The 19,195-nt window shown below is 43.9% G+C and overlaps 1 protein-coding gene across 1 annotated transcript; it reads right to left on the bottom strand.

Moving 5' to 3' along the window:
- Positions 1-5,979: 5,979 nt before the first annotated feature.
- Positions 5,980-17,387, bottom strand: VPS18 (VPS18 core subunit of CORVET and HOPS complexes). Its single transcript, XM_081201861.1, has 5 exons — positions 17,151-17,387; positions 14,191-14,332; positions 13,027-13,118; positions 10,257-12,127; positions 5,980-9,047 (listed from the first exon to the last, which is right to left on the bottom strand). The coding sequence occupies exons 1-5, from the start codon at positions 17,239-17,241 to the stop codon at positions 8,319-8,321; spliced, it is 2,925 nt and encodes a 974-aa protein (XP_081057987.1). The 5' UTR covers positions 17,242-17,387; the 3' UTR covers positions 5,980-8,318.
- Between the last annotated feature and the right edge of the window lie 1,808 nt (positions 17,388-19,195).

The following is a 19,195-nucleotide window of genomic DNA, read 5'->3' as shown; positions in this document are numbered from 1 at the left end:
GTAAGGCATACAGTGGCACACAGTTCATGATAAATAACAGCAGGCATCTTTGCTTAGCTGCATGGCAATACCAGCTCAAGTGCCAGGCAGAAAGCAAGTGCAAAGAGCTATTGCCGGTGCTCAGCTGCTTCTAAATTTAGCTTCATTCCTAACAACTGGCAAGGCTTTGGACTAAGCTGAAATGAGCATAAAATCCACTAAACAAACAGCCTTTAGCTGAAGCTGCTCTCTCGCCTTCCAACGGCTGTGTGCCATCTTTGCGTCTTTCCAATCTTGTTCCCGAGTTAGATGATTTCTGGGCAGTCCTTTGGTATAAAACTCCCAGGGCAGCATGCAATTAGTCATAACCTTACGTGGGGGCGGGGGAACCAGCATAAAAGTAGCTGGCCACGAAATAAATAAAATCCAGCAGAGCTATACCATTCAACTAAAATCATTTCAATAAGGTGCTGAAATATCTGGGCATTTTTTTTTAGGTCTTCACCTGGCATTGAGAGAGCAGCTAGATGGGCTACCAGGTAAGTTTCTCAAGGGGCTGCATTTCATAGATAGAGTCCATGCCCCTCAAAGCCATTTCCAGTTATCACCTGGCATCCACCTAACCTTTGTATTGTGGGACAGGAGATGGGACATGGAAAGCTTTGTGAATAATGGAGCCTTTGGGTTGAATAAGGTGCGCCTTCAGGTAACCAAGAGTCATTTAAAACTCTATAGGTAACAATGAATTGCTCCCACTAAATTGCTTTGAATTGCCCCCACTAAGCAGCAAGGTAGTGCTGCTGTTTTAAGTCCTGACAAGATGCTTCCTTATAGCTGTTCCAATTAGCAACCTAGTATTTTTGTGCTATGCTATGTTTGAAAAGTCTTCAAGGGCAGCCCCATGTATATGGCATTTCAGTAGTCTGGTTGAAAGGTTAGCAGTGGGTGGATAACTGTGGAGTTCTCCCTCGTTTAGGCCTGAGCCAGAGAGACCCAACATGGGAAAGGTCCAAGGTCCAGCTGACAACTGTCTGTTCAGGGCACAGAAGCTGACAGTAGATGTCCCCAAAACATCCCAGAGGAGTATGTGGCCTCCATTCTTAAACATTGTGTTGTCATCAGTTTTCCACTTGCCCCCAAACTACTTTCACAAGTTTCTCGCTCTTGTGCAATATTTGCTTTGGTGAAATTTGCCTGAGAAGGAAGTGTTAGATTTTCTCACAGTGCAAGCCCTAGAAACGTAAAAAACCATTTGAAACCAGTTCACAAGCTGATTATTATGCAGATCAGTCAACATTATCCTTTCCCTCATTACCTCAAATGCTTTGTGCCATCTGTTGGTAACAAACCTGCATCTGGCAAATTACCCATTGATTAGGGCTCCTCTGATCATTAGGGTAGAAGCTCGTGGAGACAGGCCTAGCAGTGGGCATGAGGAAAGCTACTGGTGTGAAAAGCGATGAACTCTACGGAGTCAAGGTCTTGCTTCCAAATACATATCTGACAAGGATTCTTCCTGAAAATGACTAGGACCAAGATCAGCTGCATCAGTTTCTTTCAATTGCAGTAATTCCCTGCAGTGATTCCTGATTGATTTCTTGTTGGGAAATCAGGAAGAAATTCACTTCCTGTGCACAATATTCCTGTTCCTGCATAGTCTGCATATAGGGACAGCCTAGTGAACTACAGTGAAGCAATAATGCAGCGGTATTCATCATGTTGTTCTTTAGATACAGGCCACAACTCCAATCATCCCAGGCCACTGGCTACGTTGATGGGACTGATGGGAGATGGAGTTCAGCAACATCAGCAGGGTACCATATTGGCCACCCCTGACACAGTGGAGCCAAATTGATCTGGGTAGAGCTTGCTAATGTGATCTCACTCCTCACATGCACATCCTCACTCCAGGCATGTCCATCATAAGTACAGGGCTACTATTTGTGAAACAGAAAGCTCCACTAACCTAGCCAGGAATGTGCACACTTGCCTTCCCAGATTCAGATCCCCCCCCCACACACACACATACACCCTGTTCTGCAATACAGAGATTATACCAATGACATAACTTACAAAAATTTTGTAAGGATTGCTATGATAATGTACACAAAAAAAATTACTAATGCACCGAGTCCTAATACATGAGGCCTACAATACGAAGCCTTTATGAAGGCTTTCAAGAGGATATATGAAAAAGTAACAGCGTGGGATAAAGCGAGTGATGAACATACAATAAAATGTTAAGTGTGAATATGTAGGCAAGTTTAGGGCCACAAATGACCAAAGGCAAAGTTTGTCAAACTGTAATATGTATTTGTTATTTCCTATGACATTCACCTCTGCTCCACAGAAAAGGGATCTACACTGGCAATGGAAGATGCAGAAGTAGGATACATTCACCTAAAGCAGGCATCCCCAAACTTGGCCCTCCAGCTGTTTTGGGACTACAACTCCCATCATCCCTAGCTAACAGGACCAGTGGTCAGGGATGGTGGGAGTTGTAGTCCCCAAACATCTGGAGGGCCGAGTTTGCCTATGTCTGATCTACACAAATTTATGTGCCTGCCATCTACATGAAATCCAACAGTCGGCCAGCAGAATTGACATAGCTGACAGAACAGATCCCCCCTTTCACAGCCCCCCAAAATGCTAGAGGACTGAGGGACCCTCTGAAACAGATGAGGGGCCCAGGAAGTCCCACTGCGCAAGCCCCATGACGCAGTGCTGATGTTGCCCACTGACTTCTAATGGATCCTAGGCAGCGAACAGCAATGAAACCTGGAAAAGACACCCAGATGAGACCTGGAGGCTATCTGGCAGCAAAGTTGGGAGGGCATAAAGCCGTCTTCCTGCCCAGCTCAACTTTACATCCGTACCAATAAAGGGCACCTGCAGGCCGGCAGACACAATTCTCATTACGTCAGCGCATAAAGCCCCCAATTCACCTCTATATTATGGAAAGACAATACACCCAACAAGGAAACCAGCAGGCCTCCCCTATCAGTCACACCCCTTTCAGAATTATTTCCTTCTTTTCTTCTCTGCTTCCCAAGTCCAATTTCGGCGAGTTTCACTCTCTCCCCCACCTGCTCTTCCCATATTAAACATTGATGCAGGAGTGGAACGTGATAGTGCTGGCATTTCTTTACCGATGCAGCGAGTGGAGGAAGGGCCGGGGGGGGGGGCGGAGAAGGAGGGTTGATGCTGAGGGTGGGGGAGACGTGATCGGTCCGCGAGCCTGCTTTGGAGGGGAAGCAACAGAGAGGAAGCGGGGAGTAACATCTGGCAGGCAGAAGCAGGGCTGAGAGTGGGGTCAGAAACAGGCCTTGTGCTGAGGCAGGTCATTGTATATGTACTTTCAGCCTCAACAGTGGAACGAGGAGGGTGTAACATTACACACTTCTCTTAAAGCCTACCCAGGTAGCAAGCTTTGCAAGGCACCGGCAGCCTATTCAGCAGCAAGGGAGTTTTCAGAGATGGCGCAAACCTCATCCAGCAGGCACATGCTATTTCAGATCATCTTGGTCAGGTTCAGAGGCCGAGGCTGCCAGATTTGGTTCGCTGCTTCTGTAGAAGGTAACTGAAGATGGGCAAAGACCCTACAAGAGCCGATAAGCTGCGCCTGCATCTTTGCTCAGGTATCAACAGTATCCAATGAGCGTCTGAAATCAGAAGCAGCAATGGGCTGAAGCGAGAGAAGTGTTTCAAAATGTACTCATCTATATGCTGGTGACCATTAATATTAATTAATATTACTGCAAAACTCAGAAGACAAACTGACCAACAGATTCTGTTTGCTTCCCATCATGATCTCGAACCAACAAACTATGAAGCACTTAAATGGATGCACACCTATACAGGGTCGCACAGGTTTACAGCATTAGTAATCTCTCCAAAGCCCAAAACACCAACCTAATGTCATAACTGTGAGATAGGCTATGTGGAGAAATTAATTTGGCCAAGGCTACCCTTGTGGGCATAAAAGACTTTGTTCTTGCAGTTGCTATTGGAATAAATTATTGATCCACAAATCCACAGGACTTTACACGTGAAATTAATTATTTGCATACAACTGAAACCTCTGCTTTATAATCAGTATCAATTTGTTTTTAAGTAAACCCTTTTCTCGGTCTTTGACAAAACAGTGGCATCTAGTGGCTGGTCCCAGAGTTTTTACTCTTACTTCAGCTTAGCATTTTTAGAAGAAGATGGGGGTGGGAGTAGAGAAACCTAGTTGTTCTGGATAAACGCAAAGTGAGTGGCAGATTAGCCCCCTTGTCCAGACCGGACATGCCAGCACCGAGGGTCTTCTGGCGGTTCCCTCGCTGTGAGAAGTGAAGTTACAGGGAACCAGGTAGTGGCGCCTGCCCTGTGGAACGCCCTCTCAGCAGATGTCAAAGGCAATAAGCAACTATTTTACTTTTAAAAGACAACTGAAGGTGGCCCTGTTTAGGGACGTTTTTAATGTTTGATGCTGTATTGTTTTTAATATTTGGTTGGAAACCCAGCCAGATGGGCGGGGTATAAAAAATAAATTTTATATTATTATTATTATTATTATTATTATTATTATTATTATTATTATTATTGAATTCTTGAACTAGAACGGTTTCAACAATTACATTATATAAAATTAGAATTTCATATATTTCCAGTTATTGTTTAGCTGGCTTAACAGAAATATGGCTTTAAAAAAAACAAAAAACTTTAAACAACTGCGTAACAAAATTTGCTTTGGAGTGTGAGGTTTCTTTGTTGGTCACCATATGACACAGATATTACAGAAAAGGAGAGCACCTGTCAGTGGTCCAAACACTCTCATCAAGAAACAATAAATCTAGAGAGTAAGGCATCCAGCTGGCCACTGTAAGAAGTGGGTGCTGGACTTGATGGGTCCTTGGCCTGATCTAGCAAGGTTCTTCTGTATATTTTTGGGTGTTTATATATCAGTCTTACAATAATGTCAGCTGACATGATTACTGTAAGCACCATTTGTACCATTTGTACTGTATCATCTTTCATTTTCTTCCTTTTGCTGTTCTTGAGGAAAGGCTATAGCTGTGGAAACGGGTTATGGTTTAATGGCACAGCATCGGCTTTGCATGTCAAAGGTTTCAGGTTCAATCTCTGGAAAGGTTTCAGGTTCAATCTATGGCACCTCCAGGTAGGACTTGGACTGTCTGAAACCCTGAAGAGCTGCTGCCAGCCAGAGCAGGCAATGCTGATCTGGGTGGACCCATGGTCTGACTCAGTGTTAAGGCGGCTTCTATGTACTGATTCACAACATCAAAATACAAAAACACAAAACAAAAACATCATAGCTAGATTTCAAAAATCCCAACTAAAATTAGTGTGTGTTTTAGTGACACAATCTTGTAGCTTATGCCCTGACCAAAAAACCCAAAAGGCCAAGGGAAGCCACACACCAGGATGTTTACTCCCAGCATCTCATGGTGACAACCTAGGCTCTCAGCACATCTAGATGACAATGCATCCCCAATAACAGTTTATTCTGATGCAGCTTTAAAGAGCGGGTTTTTGTGGAGAAAGCTCTAGAGCTTTAAAAGGGTGTGTGGGTGTGGGTGTGTGCTTGGACACACAGCTTTAAAGCACAGACCTGTGTCTGTAAAGACTGGGGCAAAATGTAAGTGTGGATGGCACATAATTGCACAAGTCTGACTCAAATAGAAATTGGATTTGGCATGTTGAAGGCTACCACTGACCTCAAGAAGAAATCCATCTTTAATATTGATAATGAACATGGTCAGCAGGAAACGCTAAGCATCATTGTACACAATTCTAGAAAGTTTATAATAACATTTGAGTTTCCCCATGAACAATTCCTGTTTCTGTGTCGCATATTACTTTTAGTGTCCATGTAGTAAATAATATTTTTAATTGAAACTAATGAGACACTCAGGTGCTCCACAGCCTCATCACACCAGAAGCAGGCAGCCACACACATATTCCAAGCATCCAACAAAAACCTCAAAAGCCAGGTGACCATTTCAGAAAAGTTTAATGTGCATTTAAAAAATAACAACTGAGGCACATCCTTAGAAGCAACTTCACCATAGAAACCCTCTAGTTCAGACATAACCTTGCTCATTATTAAAGGTAATTCATAACCAGAACGAAGAGCGAGTGGATCAGCCACAGCCTAGACCCATCCTGGGCTCCCCATTCATGCTGTTTGGTTGCATCTATTAAGGTTTAACTCTGCCCAAAAGAAAGGCGGCAACTGCAGGTGAGGAAATGGAGGCACCACTAAGACGATCGGCTAGATTATCTGCTAAGCCTGCCCCCACCCACCTAAACAGAGTCAAAGCCCCCAAAAGAAGCACCTGATAAAGAAAAAGGAGCAAATGATGAGAGAGGACTGAAAGGTAGCCAAAGGGAAGAAAGGAGCAAAGGAAAAAGATGAATCTAAGCAAGAAGATGCTAAGGAAGATGATGCTGAAGTGTCTGACGACAAGCCGAATTCTGAGTAACAAATTTAGCCCTCTTCATTTCCATCATTTGGTATCCGTACCTCCATACTGTATTGGTAAAGAGAGGAATGTTTCTCTCAACTCTTTTATAAATGCAGGGTTTCTTAGCATGAATTTAATTATGGAACATCTTCATGTCAGTTACTTGTATCTTAAACCAATGGGAAAACAAACAAAACCATTGTTTTGTGATTGTCGCAGTTTGTATGGTACCTGGAAAGAATGAGTGGTGGCTTCCTACTGACTTCTGTCACTATATAATCCCTTTTGTTTCGTAGGTCATACAAGACCTCAAATTTCCACCCTTTGTATGTGCTGAATGGTTTCTTAAAGTAGGGCAGTCTAAAAATGATTATGATAATAACACCACAAAATAATTGCATCAGACATTCCGATGGTTCTGTGGGTTGCTTTTATAAAGAAGCTGGGATATTTCCAGGAAAAATCATAAGGAACTAGAAACCTTGTATCCCAAATGTAGTTCTATTTTGCCACATTTTACAGAATAATAAAGAATGTAAAAAGGGGGGGGGGAGGAGACTAGAACCAAGAGGAAATGTAGTTCTAGTTAGATAGTACCTTTGACATGATTTAAACTTTGAGTCCCTTAGCTGGCTTTCCTTGTGACCTAAAGTCTATTCCACATCATTACACTATTGCCTTTAAAGAGGGAGGGAGGAAAAGTACCTTTCACCTTACATCCAACAGTTGTTCCAACAACACAATTTTTCTATGGTCATTTAAGGATGTGAATCCTGAACTGTCCTGCTCCAGCTTCAGGATGGATTTGCTGTTGGCGACATGCGAGTTTCCAATTCTCTGTTTTAATATCAGTCCACAAAAATGTGCAGCTAATAGTGTACAGCTGTTAAGACCAGGAATGGTCAGGTGCTGCTATAATTAGGGGCAGTGTGAACATTCAAATGAGAGAGTGTAAAAAATAAAAAGGCAACAAAACTAGCATGGAACATCTTAGATCTGCACAAATGCTATCAAGTCAGAGTGCCATAATTTTTTTTCCTGCATACTGTGAACAAAATGAAGAAATCTTACAGCATGTTAACAATTTGCAGCTACCTGACATAAGCTTTCAGAAAACTAAGGAGGAAAAGAACAACACAACCTCAAAAGAGAAAAATAAAAATGTAGCATTTTACATGGAATTGCTTTGCCTGAAAGTGAAGCTTTTATGCCATATTATAGGCAAACTCGGCCCGCCAGATGTTTTAGGACTACAATTCCCATCATCCCTGACCACTGGTCCTGTTAGCTAGGGATGACGGGAGTTGTAGTCCCAAAACATCTGGAGGGCCGAGTTTGCCTATGCCTGCCATATTAAGACAATGGACGTGTGTCCGGAACAGGACTTCATGCACATTTTCTCCTTTTATATTTCTGACACAGAACGCGATCTCAGTCTCGCGACCAAGAAAAACAGCAGGAGATGCTCCACATTTGAAAACAATACAAGTGTATCCCCAGCACAGCCCAATTCTTTATAGAAAGATGGGCGTAATCCAGATATGGTAACACAAGTGGTAATGTTTGGTTACCTCTCAGCAAGAAAAACATCCATTTAGAATTCATATTAAGGATGTCTCTGAAGAAGCCTTGTGTAGGCAGCTGTTAAGAGTGCTTTGTAGAGCTTCAATATAATTGCCTTAGTAGCAATGACCTTTACTGACACCCCACTTTGCCCCACTAACTTACAGATTATGAGACTCGCATAATACTTTTTCAAATCCCCATTGAGCTCACATGCCTAAGGTGCCTGGTGGTTAGCTGCCAAGCCTCATGCGCTCTCTGCGGGCAGTTTCATCCTCCAGTACAGGCAGGAACATGTCAGTCTTACAGCCAGCTCTGCATCTCCTCTTCATGCCTCTGTGGATCAATGAAAGGCTTGTCAATGGACCGGATCATCAGCTCTCCACAATACACACATTCAGCTGCCACAATATCATCAATGTCAGCTTTCATCTGCTCACGGCTTAACTGTCCCTTTCCTTGGCTAGAAGTATCGGTGTCCTTAGGCCGGTGGTGGGATTTGGAGGGCTGGCTTGTGGCCGAGAGCTTCTTTTGAAGGTCTTCCAGTTTAGCCTGCTTGTAGGCAGGCAAGTTTGGATAAACTGCCTGCAGAAGGCAATCGTAGTGGAACATGTGCCCACAGAGGAAGAGGTAGAAGGGGCGGTTCAGGAGCGGAAAGTCACATGCCGCACATTTCTCCTGGGGTTCCACAGAGCCATATTTGTTCCTCATTTCCTGAATGTCTTCCCGGATCCTTTTGGCACTCTGTGTGGCTTCCTCCATCTCCGTCTTCAACTCCTCTATGTGCTTGTTGTAGGCCTCTAGAGAGTTGCAGATGGCTTCCTTGAAGTGATCGATGGTGACAAAGTCTGGAAAGAACGGCAGGACATCTTCAATCTTCAGCAGGTTGCAGCTGGAAAGGCAGGCCATGGCCTTCTTGACATCCTTCTCTTCCTGGACAACATGTCGCGCGATCTTCAGCCAAAGCTTCTTCCTCAGCTCCTCATCGTCTTCAGGGAGGTCTGCACAGGACTTTGCCATATCTACATCCACCTGGGAAGAACAAAGCAAAAAGGAAGGAAAGAAAGATGAGGAACTAGTCACCATTTACCCCTCTCTCCTGTCACTAAATACACAGTTGGTAAAGGAAAGACACTGGTAAGAGGAACCAGACATAGTTACATAAAAATAAAGGTAACAAGAGGAAGATGATGTGTCGCATCTCCCCCAACCAAATCTTGATGTTGTTTTCGGTTGCTGCTTTCAGTGGTCAGGGATCATTTTGGAAACTCATCTATCCAGAGTTGAAACAAGACAGAAAAATTCAAAAGGAGTTGCATTTCCCCATGGGACACACTTTTTGCTCTTAACCAACATGGCTGGGGAAGCCCAACCAGATGGGCAAGGTATAAATAATTTAAAAAGTTGTTGTTATTATTATTATTATTATTATTATTATTATTATTATTATTAACATAGAGAGAATTAATAATGTAGAAGACCATTTGGATGCTCTCCTTACAAAACGGAGGTTACTGGATGCTTTCATTAATTGCCCACGAGAACAAGAGTCATATGGCACCTTAAAGAGGAACATGTTGATGAATTCACATTTCAAACGCTTGTCTGAAAGACAGTGAAGACAGGGGTGGTTCCTGCTGAGCCTCTACTGGCAGGGAGTTTCACAGGGCAGGACCTGCCATGCTAAGGGCTCAGTCCCTAATAAAGGCTGACTGAACCTTAGGGGCATGGGGAACCACAAGAAGTGCCTCATATACACATGGCCAGGAGAGCGAATTCTAAGCAGTGAAGTCAGAGGGAAACGAAATGGAAGAAGTACAGACAGTACAGACAGTGGGTTATATCAAACTCATGTCTCTCCACGGATGAAAGGCTTGGAGTCTTCCACCAGGGGAACACAGATCAAGGTGATCTTTGGCGATTTTGCCCTCCCCGTTACATTACTTCCTGTGCTATTCCAAAGGGACTCCCAACCCTCTGGAGCAGATTGGAAGTGATGAAGGGCGGAGGGGGAATTTCCAAAGATGGCTTCACTCCCTGTTCCACTGACAGAAGTCTCTGCTGGATCTAAGAGCCTTCCAACAGTAGATGGATGCCAAGTGTACACAGCCCAGCAGCAATTACGTGAAGGTGACATAGAAGAGCTAAATGAAACGCCTCCTCCCCTTGCTAGTATCAAGCCTTAAAATAAATCTAATGCGTTTTCAAGTGCATAAACGAACGGGGTCATTGTTCCCCTACCTGCAAAGCGAGATCCACAGCTTCCTCGTACATCTCCATAACTTTGTACACGTGGACACAAGCCCGGTGGTGGCCGTGTTCTGCACAGAGCCGAAGTGCGTACTTCAGGTCATAGTGGATGTTGTCGGCGTAGGTTCCAGCGCGTTCCAGATACGACAACAGCGAGTCAGGGCGACACAGAGCATAGAGCGACAAGAGGTAATTGTGAATGGCCTGCTGAGTCTCCTTCAGTTCACTCACACAGAACTCCATGTATCGAATGGCTTCGTTGATCTGCTCAGTGCTCCCACTCTGGCTGTAGTTGACAAGGGCAGGGATGAGGTTCTTGGCATCCAGCTTCTTCCCCATTTCGATCCAAGCATCCACCAGCTTCTTGGGGATGTGCTGGATCAAGACTGGAGAAAACTTGTAGAAGAGCACGTCGTCCCTGATTTTGGACAGGACTTCCAGCGCTTCGTTGTAATTCTCATGTTGGCAGTAATGGGCTATCACCCGTTCGTAGTCGTGCATTATGACGGCAAAGTACACCATGTGTTCCGTGTCCCCGTGGCTCGCCAGCAGCTCGTGAATGGTTGCTCGGTTGTTGAACAGGCAGTCTTTGTTTTTGGGGCTGCCCAAGAAGCTGCGGAACTTGTCCCGGGTCTTCTCATAGAGGTCCCGTTTGGATGCGTCTGCTTCCAGGACGCCAAGGCGGTTTAAGTACAGCTCCGTCAGCCACGTGGTCAGCAGGGTTGTCTGAGTCTTTTCCGAAGGCTTCAAGCCAGCCAGTTTCTTAATCAGAAACTCCATCAGCGCCTCTTCCTGCTTGGCTTCGATAAATTTAAGCGCAATCTCCTCAAAGTAATTTTGAGTCAATGCGTAACACTTTGCACTATCTAGGTATCTCTTGTTCTGGAAGCAATATTCGGCCTCCTTGGCCAGCACGATATCCAAGCACTCGGGGCGGTCCTTGCAGTACTCTTTAGCCAGATCAAACTTGTTGATGTTCATATACATCTTCCACACGTCACGGGACTCTCGCTGCACGTTGTATCGAAACACGGCCTTTTCTGTGTGGATCCAGATTTGCCCAAACGCAGGGTCTTTGATCATACGCTTCAGTGAGCCAAACTTTTCCAAGAACACATCCTGGAAGACAACTTGCCCATTCAGGGTACACACAGCCTTCACTCTGTCGGGAAACAGCAGCAGAAAATGAAACTGCGTGAGCACTATATTCATGGGCTTGTTGGCTACCGCGTCTACGTCAGATGGATATTCCCAGACCTGCTCATCGCTAAGAATAGAGTCGGGACGTCCGTAGTCCAGCGATCCGTACAGGACACCGTTGCCCATCATCCAAGCAAAAGCACTGGGGGTGGAGCGAAGCTTAGGAGTATAAAATGCAATTTCGCTGTAGCCAAGGCTAGCTGGAAACTCGCGGAAGCCAGGCAGGTGATCTGCAGGCATGCTAAATATCGCTCCAAAGGCTTGCTGTTCAGATCCCTCTGGAATCTTGCCAACAAACTGGAAAAGCCTCTTACGAGTAGTGGCAATGATAAAGCACTTCCCATCAATTCCTCGTTCTATCTCGAGGCAGCAGACTGGGGCAGGTCCTGCCTCCTCTTCTAGGTTATAGATCTGGCGGAAATACTGGTCAGGGTTAGTGCCGAAGAGACTGCCTTCACTGACCGAGACCTCAGCCTCGTATATCTGGCCTTGGGATGTTCCCACCAAAATGGGGCCCGTGTTCATCTCCGAGCCAAGGAACTTGTTCCAGCCCACACTTTCAATCAAATGACCTTTCCAGCGTGACAGGATTCGCACCTTCTGAGCACTTCGGTTCAAATAGAGGCACTCACTGGTGTTCAGGGCAATGATAAGGTGAGAACCTGTAGTAAAAAAGAGACACCGCAACAAAGATGAAAACAGAGGATCATAGCAAAATACCTCTCCTTAGACACATCTTCTGGTGCCTAAAGTTTTCAGAAGGTTCTAGAAATAGATTTGACAAGCACAAAATATTCAACTCCCCTCCTCCACATCATATTTGTCTTATCATTAAATACCTAGCATAACACTATAACATTATCTGTCATACACATTTAGACAGGAAGGCCATTAAAAATCCTAATTATTCTTCAGGAATCTCCTACTTGCCTTCACTGTTTCCATCCAAATGAGAACACTCATAACCATGCATAAATGTGATTTAGAATTTGGCTTCTTTGGTGTCAGTAGATGTCAAATTTGCTACAAATTTGAATATTTTTAAAACCCTTACTAAGATATCAGCTAACACATTACTTTACCTTATTTCAGTTAACAGAAACACATTCTTCAACTTTACCAGCTTCACTCAAAGATCAGTTTATTTTGAGAAGACAGAAACCATACAAGCTGCAGTGCCCCTGTGATAAATCTTAAGATAACGACATGTGGACATCCAAGTCTGAATATCATCACTGTGATATGACCACATTTAATCAGCAAAAAGTGTACCGAAGGAATACCCTTACAGAATGGTCTGACCAAAAATATAGGTAAAAGAAGAAAGAATAGCAGAGGCTACTGCAAATGTGTTTTTTCACATGAATGTGCACTTTACAAAAAATTCCGTAAGGGAGAAAAATATATTTTGTTAATACTGTATATGGAGTGAACTAGGGATGGCTTTTCTAGACAGAAACATTTATATTGCATGCAAACAAACAAACAAACCCCGTAACATAATGTTTGTGGCATTTACTGAAGATGCCAGAGCACTTTGCACCTCCTCTTCTTGCCTCACCTGTGTGGTCCAAAAAGAGCTTGTGAACTCTGGCTTCATCCTTTCGTCCAAGCTCTACCTGGTTAGGCTCATCTGCCTTGGCCAGGTCAAGCCTACATAAAAGGGGAAAGAAAGCAAATGGTTGAAAATTAGGGGGCGAGATTGGGTGGGACTAGCAGAAACTTTGCTGCTGGGCATAATTATCATTCAGGCTGGGATTTGGGACTGGAACAGCCTCAGTTGCCCTGTCTGATGTTCTGTTCCTGATGTCCCCATCTAGATGTTACTTATGCTGGATCTCTCAACAGCTTTTGTTATCAACAACCATGGTATATTATGAGACTGCCTCTGTGAGATGGGAGCATTGTGCTGTTGTGGTTCTCTTCCTACCTACAGCATGAGTTCCAGAAGATGGCACTGGGCAACTTCTGATCTGCCTGTCGCCATTACTCTGTGAGGTACTGCGGGGTTCTATGCTGTCCTCCATGCTATCTAACATCTGTATAAAGTTGCTGGGAGAGCAAATATTTGGGAGTTAGGTGTCATTGGTATGCTGACAACACTCAGATCTTTTTCTCCAAGTCAGTTGAGTCAGGTGAAGGGGCTGGGCCACTCTCTGGTCAACATAATGGGCTCAATGAGGGCCAGTTAAATAAAACTGAATCCCAGTAAGTCACAAGTTGTGTAAAGTAGTGGGTCCAGACCCTGAGGTTGTCATATGAGGCCCTTTGCCATGTGCCTCTGAGGGTGGTGACAAGAAAAAGGACCTTCTCAGTTATGGACCCCATTTTGTGGAATGTGGAAAGTCCACCAAACACAGACATCGACATCATTTTGGCACTAGATAAAGACTCTCCTCTTCTCCCAGACATCTGACTGTTAACATCCTTAGGTTCTGATGGACATTTAAGGGATTTACTTTGTGCCAATTATGATACATCTATTTTCCTTGGGGTTGTGTGGGTCGCTTTTAGAATTGTACTGACACAGTTGTGGGTTGACTTTATCTCTGCTTTCAATTCATGTATATTTTTATATTGTTTGTAATTTTATGTTGGGATTTTTTTTTAGTAGAAAGTGTCTAATAAATTGATAATAGGAGGGAAGAATTCAGCATCATGTTCTTCTTTCATCCTTCCCACACCCTATGAAATTTCAAACAGGATAACAAAGGACTGCACATACCTAAAAATGATGTCTTTTCCAAGACTCATACACAGCTGGTTTGAAGAGACAACCAGGCTATTAATCTTTTCAGGGGGGTTGAAATCAATCCGCTGTTTGTTAAAAATTGGGGTCTCTTTTTCTAGGCGAGCATTCACATACCCTTAAAAAAAAAGGAAACAGTTAGGTTTTTTAAAACTGAAATCAAACTGCAGCACAATCCTGTGTATAAACCCTCAACTGCCATGCACTTACTAGACATGGAAAAGTGATCCAATTACATACACTGCATTTATTGAAAACAGTTAACTGTCCTTTGTGCCAAATAAAACAAAGAGAAACATTAATTTATTCCTGTTGAGGCATGTGCAGAGTGCCCATCCTCATGCCAGCAGAGTGGGCCAAAAGAACAGAGAAACACCAAAGAGCTCTAGGAAGAGTCAGTTGCTTTATATAATCCATGAATAAACCAGAAAAGAATGACCAGCACACAATAATGCAAGCAGGTTTGCAAAATGTATGCACTGAAAATAAAATTCAACATCATGCAAGGGGTACTTCTAGGACTACGGTGAAACTGTGAAGCTCCCTTGTTATTTTTACAGCTGGGTGCTGCATGTTATTTAAGTAATCTTGATATATTTATTGTATTGGAGTGTGGTTGTTTGATATGTTATTTTAATTGCTTTTTTTGCTATGTTATGAAATGCTTGCTTTGTTAATATGAAATTGTTTTTCTTAGTATGTGTTTGAAATGCATCCATTTATTTGTTGTAAGCCACTTTGAGCATGGTTGGGTTTTTTTTGGCAAAGTGGCATACAAGTAAAATGAATGAATGAATAAAAAATGCATACAAAAGCAGACTGTGGAGTAGGTTAAACAAAGACTATTATAAGAATCTCAGTGTTAAAAGATATTAATCTGGAAATATTGAGAATAAAGATACAACTTGTTTCCAAGCAGACATGCACAGCATTGTGCTGTAACATTATCTCTCATTCAATCTACAGCTACCATACATAAAAGATGATGACTCAAAGTGGAAATGAATCTAATGTGCTTTCCAAAATATATATCCCTTTCCTTCTGGTTCACTTTCCATTTTAAAAGTCTTCCGTTAAATGCAGGAAGTTACAACACACACGCTAATGACAGCTGCAAACAATTTCACTAAACACACTTAACCACATTTGTTAGGGCTTTCATCTCACTAGTTTCCGCAAACGATAGTTGACAGCAAATTGCACTGGCCAATACAGAAAGATGCAGAATCTTCATTCATACAAATATTCAAGGATGTTATTTTACTACACAGATACACAGCCTTCTGTTTGGGAAACTTAAAAATGTGTAGTTTCAAGAACTTTTGAAACCTTTCCAAGGTAAATATGTCTCTTTTCAAGATCAAGGAGAAAAGCATAGTTTTCCACTGAACTGGAAAATAGTGTGACATCCTCATAAAACAACACATAAATGGAGCCATTTTTTATCATCCACAAACAGATAGTATCAAAGCTTTTGGACCACATCTGTCCTTCAAAGACACCCATTTTTCCTAGACTCACATTTATTGTAAGACTGCAGAACACCAGAAAACCCTTTAAACAAGATCTGCCCATATCACCTCAGGGTGGATGACAAAAATGGGATGAGCAGTTGCGGGTCCCTTCCCAAGTTAATTAATATCAGATTCACTGGAAGCAAATGTGGGGGCGGAGAACCCTGATGCCAAAGGAATTTATATAAGCGGCAATACAAGCCTGGGAAAATGTTCACAAGTAACATGTACTTGGAAGAACTGACACGGACTAAAGCAAATGTTCCAGATCACCCGGCTTCATTCTTTGCAACATTGACCTATGCTGTTCCACTTGCCTCAGTTCTTCCCAAAGAGTTCCTTTACTATATTCTGGGATGGGAAAGTTCCATTAGCACTGAACTGAAACACAGAACGGCACTATGGCAGCGGTCTTCTATATTTTGACCCTGCTTTAAGGTTACCCTCAAATCACAACCTGTGTTAAAATAGGACGGCATCTAGATAACCGCAGATTCTGTTTGCTTTTCATTCAAATGGGAGTGACACGAAAAATAAAAATTGTATGACAGAGTATAACAACAGGTCAGCTGTGGGCTTTTTTCAACTATCATTTCTGTTCTGTTGAGACTATCCGTAGCGTCTGAAGGACCATCTCTTCCCCCACAGATCTACCTGTGGGTTGCAACCAGCACGGAAGATCCTGTTGTACATCCTAGCACACAGTGACATGGGACTGGATTTCTACTCCAGTAGCATCTTCTACACTATGAAATTCCAGATATAAACATCTTCAAATGCCTTCGGACAGCAAGAATAGGACGTTCATGGTACTGCTTACCAATTACTTCTGCTTCATTTTCGTGTGGTGGCACACAAACACAATTATTTCAAAGTTCTAATCATGTTTTAGATTTGCTGTAAACCTCTCTGAGGCCCCTACTCAGGTAGGAGAATGGGATATAAACATTTTGAAGAGATAAATTGCCTCCATTGTGAACTGAGAAAGAAGCAGAAGCGGTGGGGTTTTGATCTGAGAGGAACAAACAGGAGGGAAGGCAGGAAAACGTTTTGCCACACCGGCGAGGGATCCAGAAGAATTAGTATTCTGATCGCTCAACAAAGCCTATGGCTGCTTACTCGGGAAAGAGCGGCCTTAAAAGCGAAGGGCGCATGGGCGTATCCAGAATTTTTGTTGGGGGGCAGGCCTTTAGTTGGGGGGGGGGAGGCAGACCCACAGTTTGCTATGCATTTTTATTTATTTTTGAGGGGAAAGCAGCTGCCCCTCCCTGGCCCCCCTTGGCTACGCCCATGGAAGGGGGCATTGGGAGAATGTGCATTCAGCTCCTAGCAGAGAGGAGGCAGAAAGAGCCGAAAGACACGCTGCTTGAAAGAAGAGACTCAAGTGCTCTAATGAATGGATTCTGCTTCCCGTCCTCCTACCCGTGTGCGGGATGCCCAGGCTGGCGCGGTTCTGCTGCGAGGAAGCCGAGTGCGAAAGCGAGTCCACGTACTGGTCCAGAATGGAAGCCATGGCTGCTCCGGCAGGCGCCACGCCCAGCCTCCCCGGAGAGCTCTTCCAAGCCGCCGCCGCAGCACCTCCTTGGCTCCGGTCCCCAGAGACCGCCAAGAGGCTCGGCTCGGCCCTCTCCTCTCCCACCACCGCCTCCTCCTGCTCCGATCAGCTGACGAGACTCGCGAGCGCAGGCTGCGCTTCCTGTTTCCGGGTCGAAATCCCGACCATAGAGAAGGGAGCGCAGGCAAGAGAGTTCAGTGGGCAACTTCTCTTGCGTCGCCCGACTCTCTAGGCACAGGAGGGGAGGGCTTAGGACAGTTGTGTGTGTTTTTAGAAAGAGTAATAAATCCAGAAAAATATGAAATGTTTTCCCTATGCATGAGGGCCTGTGTTTGACGCGGAGTGAACGTTTAGCTTTACTACTATTATTATTACCAATTAAATTTCTGTACTACCCTTCATCCGAGGATCACAGGGTAGTTTTGCAATATAAAAAACATAAAAAGGGCTGGCAGGAGGTTGTTAAATCGCGGTAATGTGTTTCTAGGCACACAAACTTGGACCTTTTTGCAATCGTTCGGTGGATTTTAAAAATGTATTTAAACAATATATCACTTACCTGCAATAGTCTCTTATGTGGTTTACAAAGATGCAGTACAAAAAATAAAAATCAGTTCAACTGCAATCGAATTTGAGTTAAAGTGCCTGCAATACTGAACACACAGCACTTGGTTGATGCAAGCTGGGCATCAGAGCCACAGGAACCACTAACAGTGGCTCCCTGAAGACTTCAGTGTTTGGGCATGAATACAAGGGATTGGACGTCCTTGAAGTATGCTGGAGCCAAATTGTTAAGTGCCTTATGAATGTATGCAAGAACCTTGAACTGGTAGTGTGTGGGCAGTCAGTGCAGACCCCTGAGCTCTGGAGTAATGTGCTGGTTATAGTCTGTCTGCAGTGTTTTCCATCAGCTGGAGACTCTGGATCAGGCCCAAGGGTAGCCCTGAAAGGGACTTCGGTATGCAGACCAGGAATGTAAAAATCAGGCAGCAAAGTTTCTTAAAGAAAAAGTTTTTATTTGGTTTTGTCAGACAAAAGCAAAGGGTGCATTTCAGAAAATGAGAAAATGCCCACCCCTCCTTAGGAGCAGTTAACTTATATACCTTTCTGCAAAGCATAGTTCAGCCCCTTGGCCTCCCTTTAGCCAATGATTGACAATTTCCTATGGTCATTGATACATATTCATTAAAGCTCAACCAATGAATAAATTTGGTGGTGGCCTTTCGGTTCCAAGTTGCCTATTCCACTAGGTGGCGCTACTGGCTTATAATCTACTTAACCTCTTTACTAATTCCAGGAAGTGCCCCTGAACCCCCCGCTTCCAAGAAATGTCCTTGTGGTTTAGCAACTTCACACCTAAGCGTTATATCTGGAGCCTGGCGGTCAGCAAACATCCTGCTACTTGCCTTTGTCAGGGGTCGTTTCTCAGAAATGGCTTAACCTCAACTGGCAAACTTCCTGCCGGTGCAAGCTACCCTAACCATATCCTTGCAAGCTAGCTGCCTCTGCAAAAGGTGGCAAACAGGAGAAAGAGAAATAGTCTTTAGCTTTCTAAAATGGCTTTGTGCCTTTAGCTTTTAGATGGCTCTATAATATGGCTTCAGAGATTCTTAGCCTGGCTCTCCATTGGTCATCCTGACCTTCACCCCTCCATTCCCCCCTTTCCATCACGAAAATGCTGACCGGTCACGGTTCTCCATTTTCGCTTGATGGACCTATAGGTACAATACTCCTGTGGATACATGTGCCTCCCTCTATGACCCTGTCAAGTCTTCAAATATGGTGCTCGGGAACCACATAGGTGGTGTTCAGAATCTTGACCTCGCACGCATACCCAGCACTCAGACCTGTTCAGACTCTTGGCCACAGCCGTGGTCATGTTCAGGAAGGTGTTCTCCCTCCACCCGGTGGC

The sequence above is a fragment of the Podarcis bocagei genome, assembly GCF_964188305.1.
Source record: "Podarcis bocagei genome assembly, chromosome: 1".
Classification (NCBI taxonomy): Eukaryota; Metazoa; Chordata; class Lepidosauria; order Squamata; family Lacertidae; genus Podarcis; species Podarcis bocagei.
The sequence above is the reverse complement of the archived record's forward strand: the minus strand, read 5'-3'. Positions and strand labels throughout refer to the sequence as shown.

Excerpts from the sequence above, each read along its gene's own strand:
- VPS18 (XM_081201861.1), bottom strand. The coding sequence starts at position 17,241 with ATGGCTTCCATTCTGGACCAGTACGTGGACTCGCTTTCGCACTCGGCT. Across the intron at positions 13,119-14,190 it reads GGAAAAGACATCATTTTTAG|GCTTGACCTGGCCAAGGCAG; the intron begins GTATGTGCAGTC and ends CCTTTTATGTAG. Across the intron at positions 12,128-13,026 it reads GCTCTTTTTGGACCACACAG|GTTCTCACCTTATCATTGCC; the intron begins GTGAGGCAAGAA and ends TTTTTACTACAG.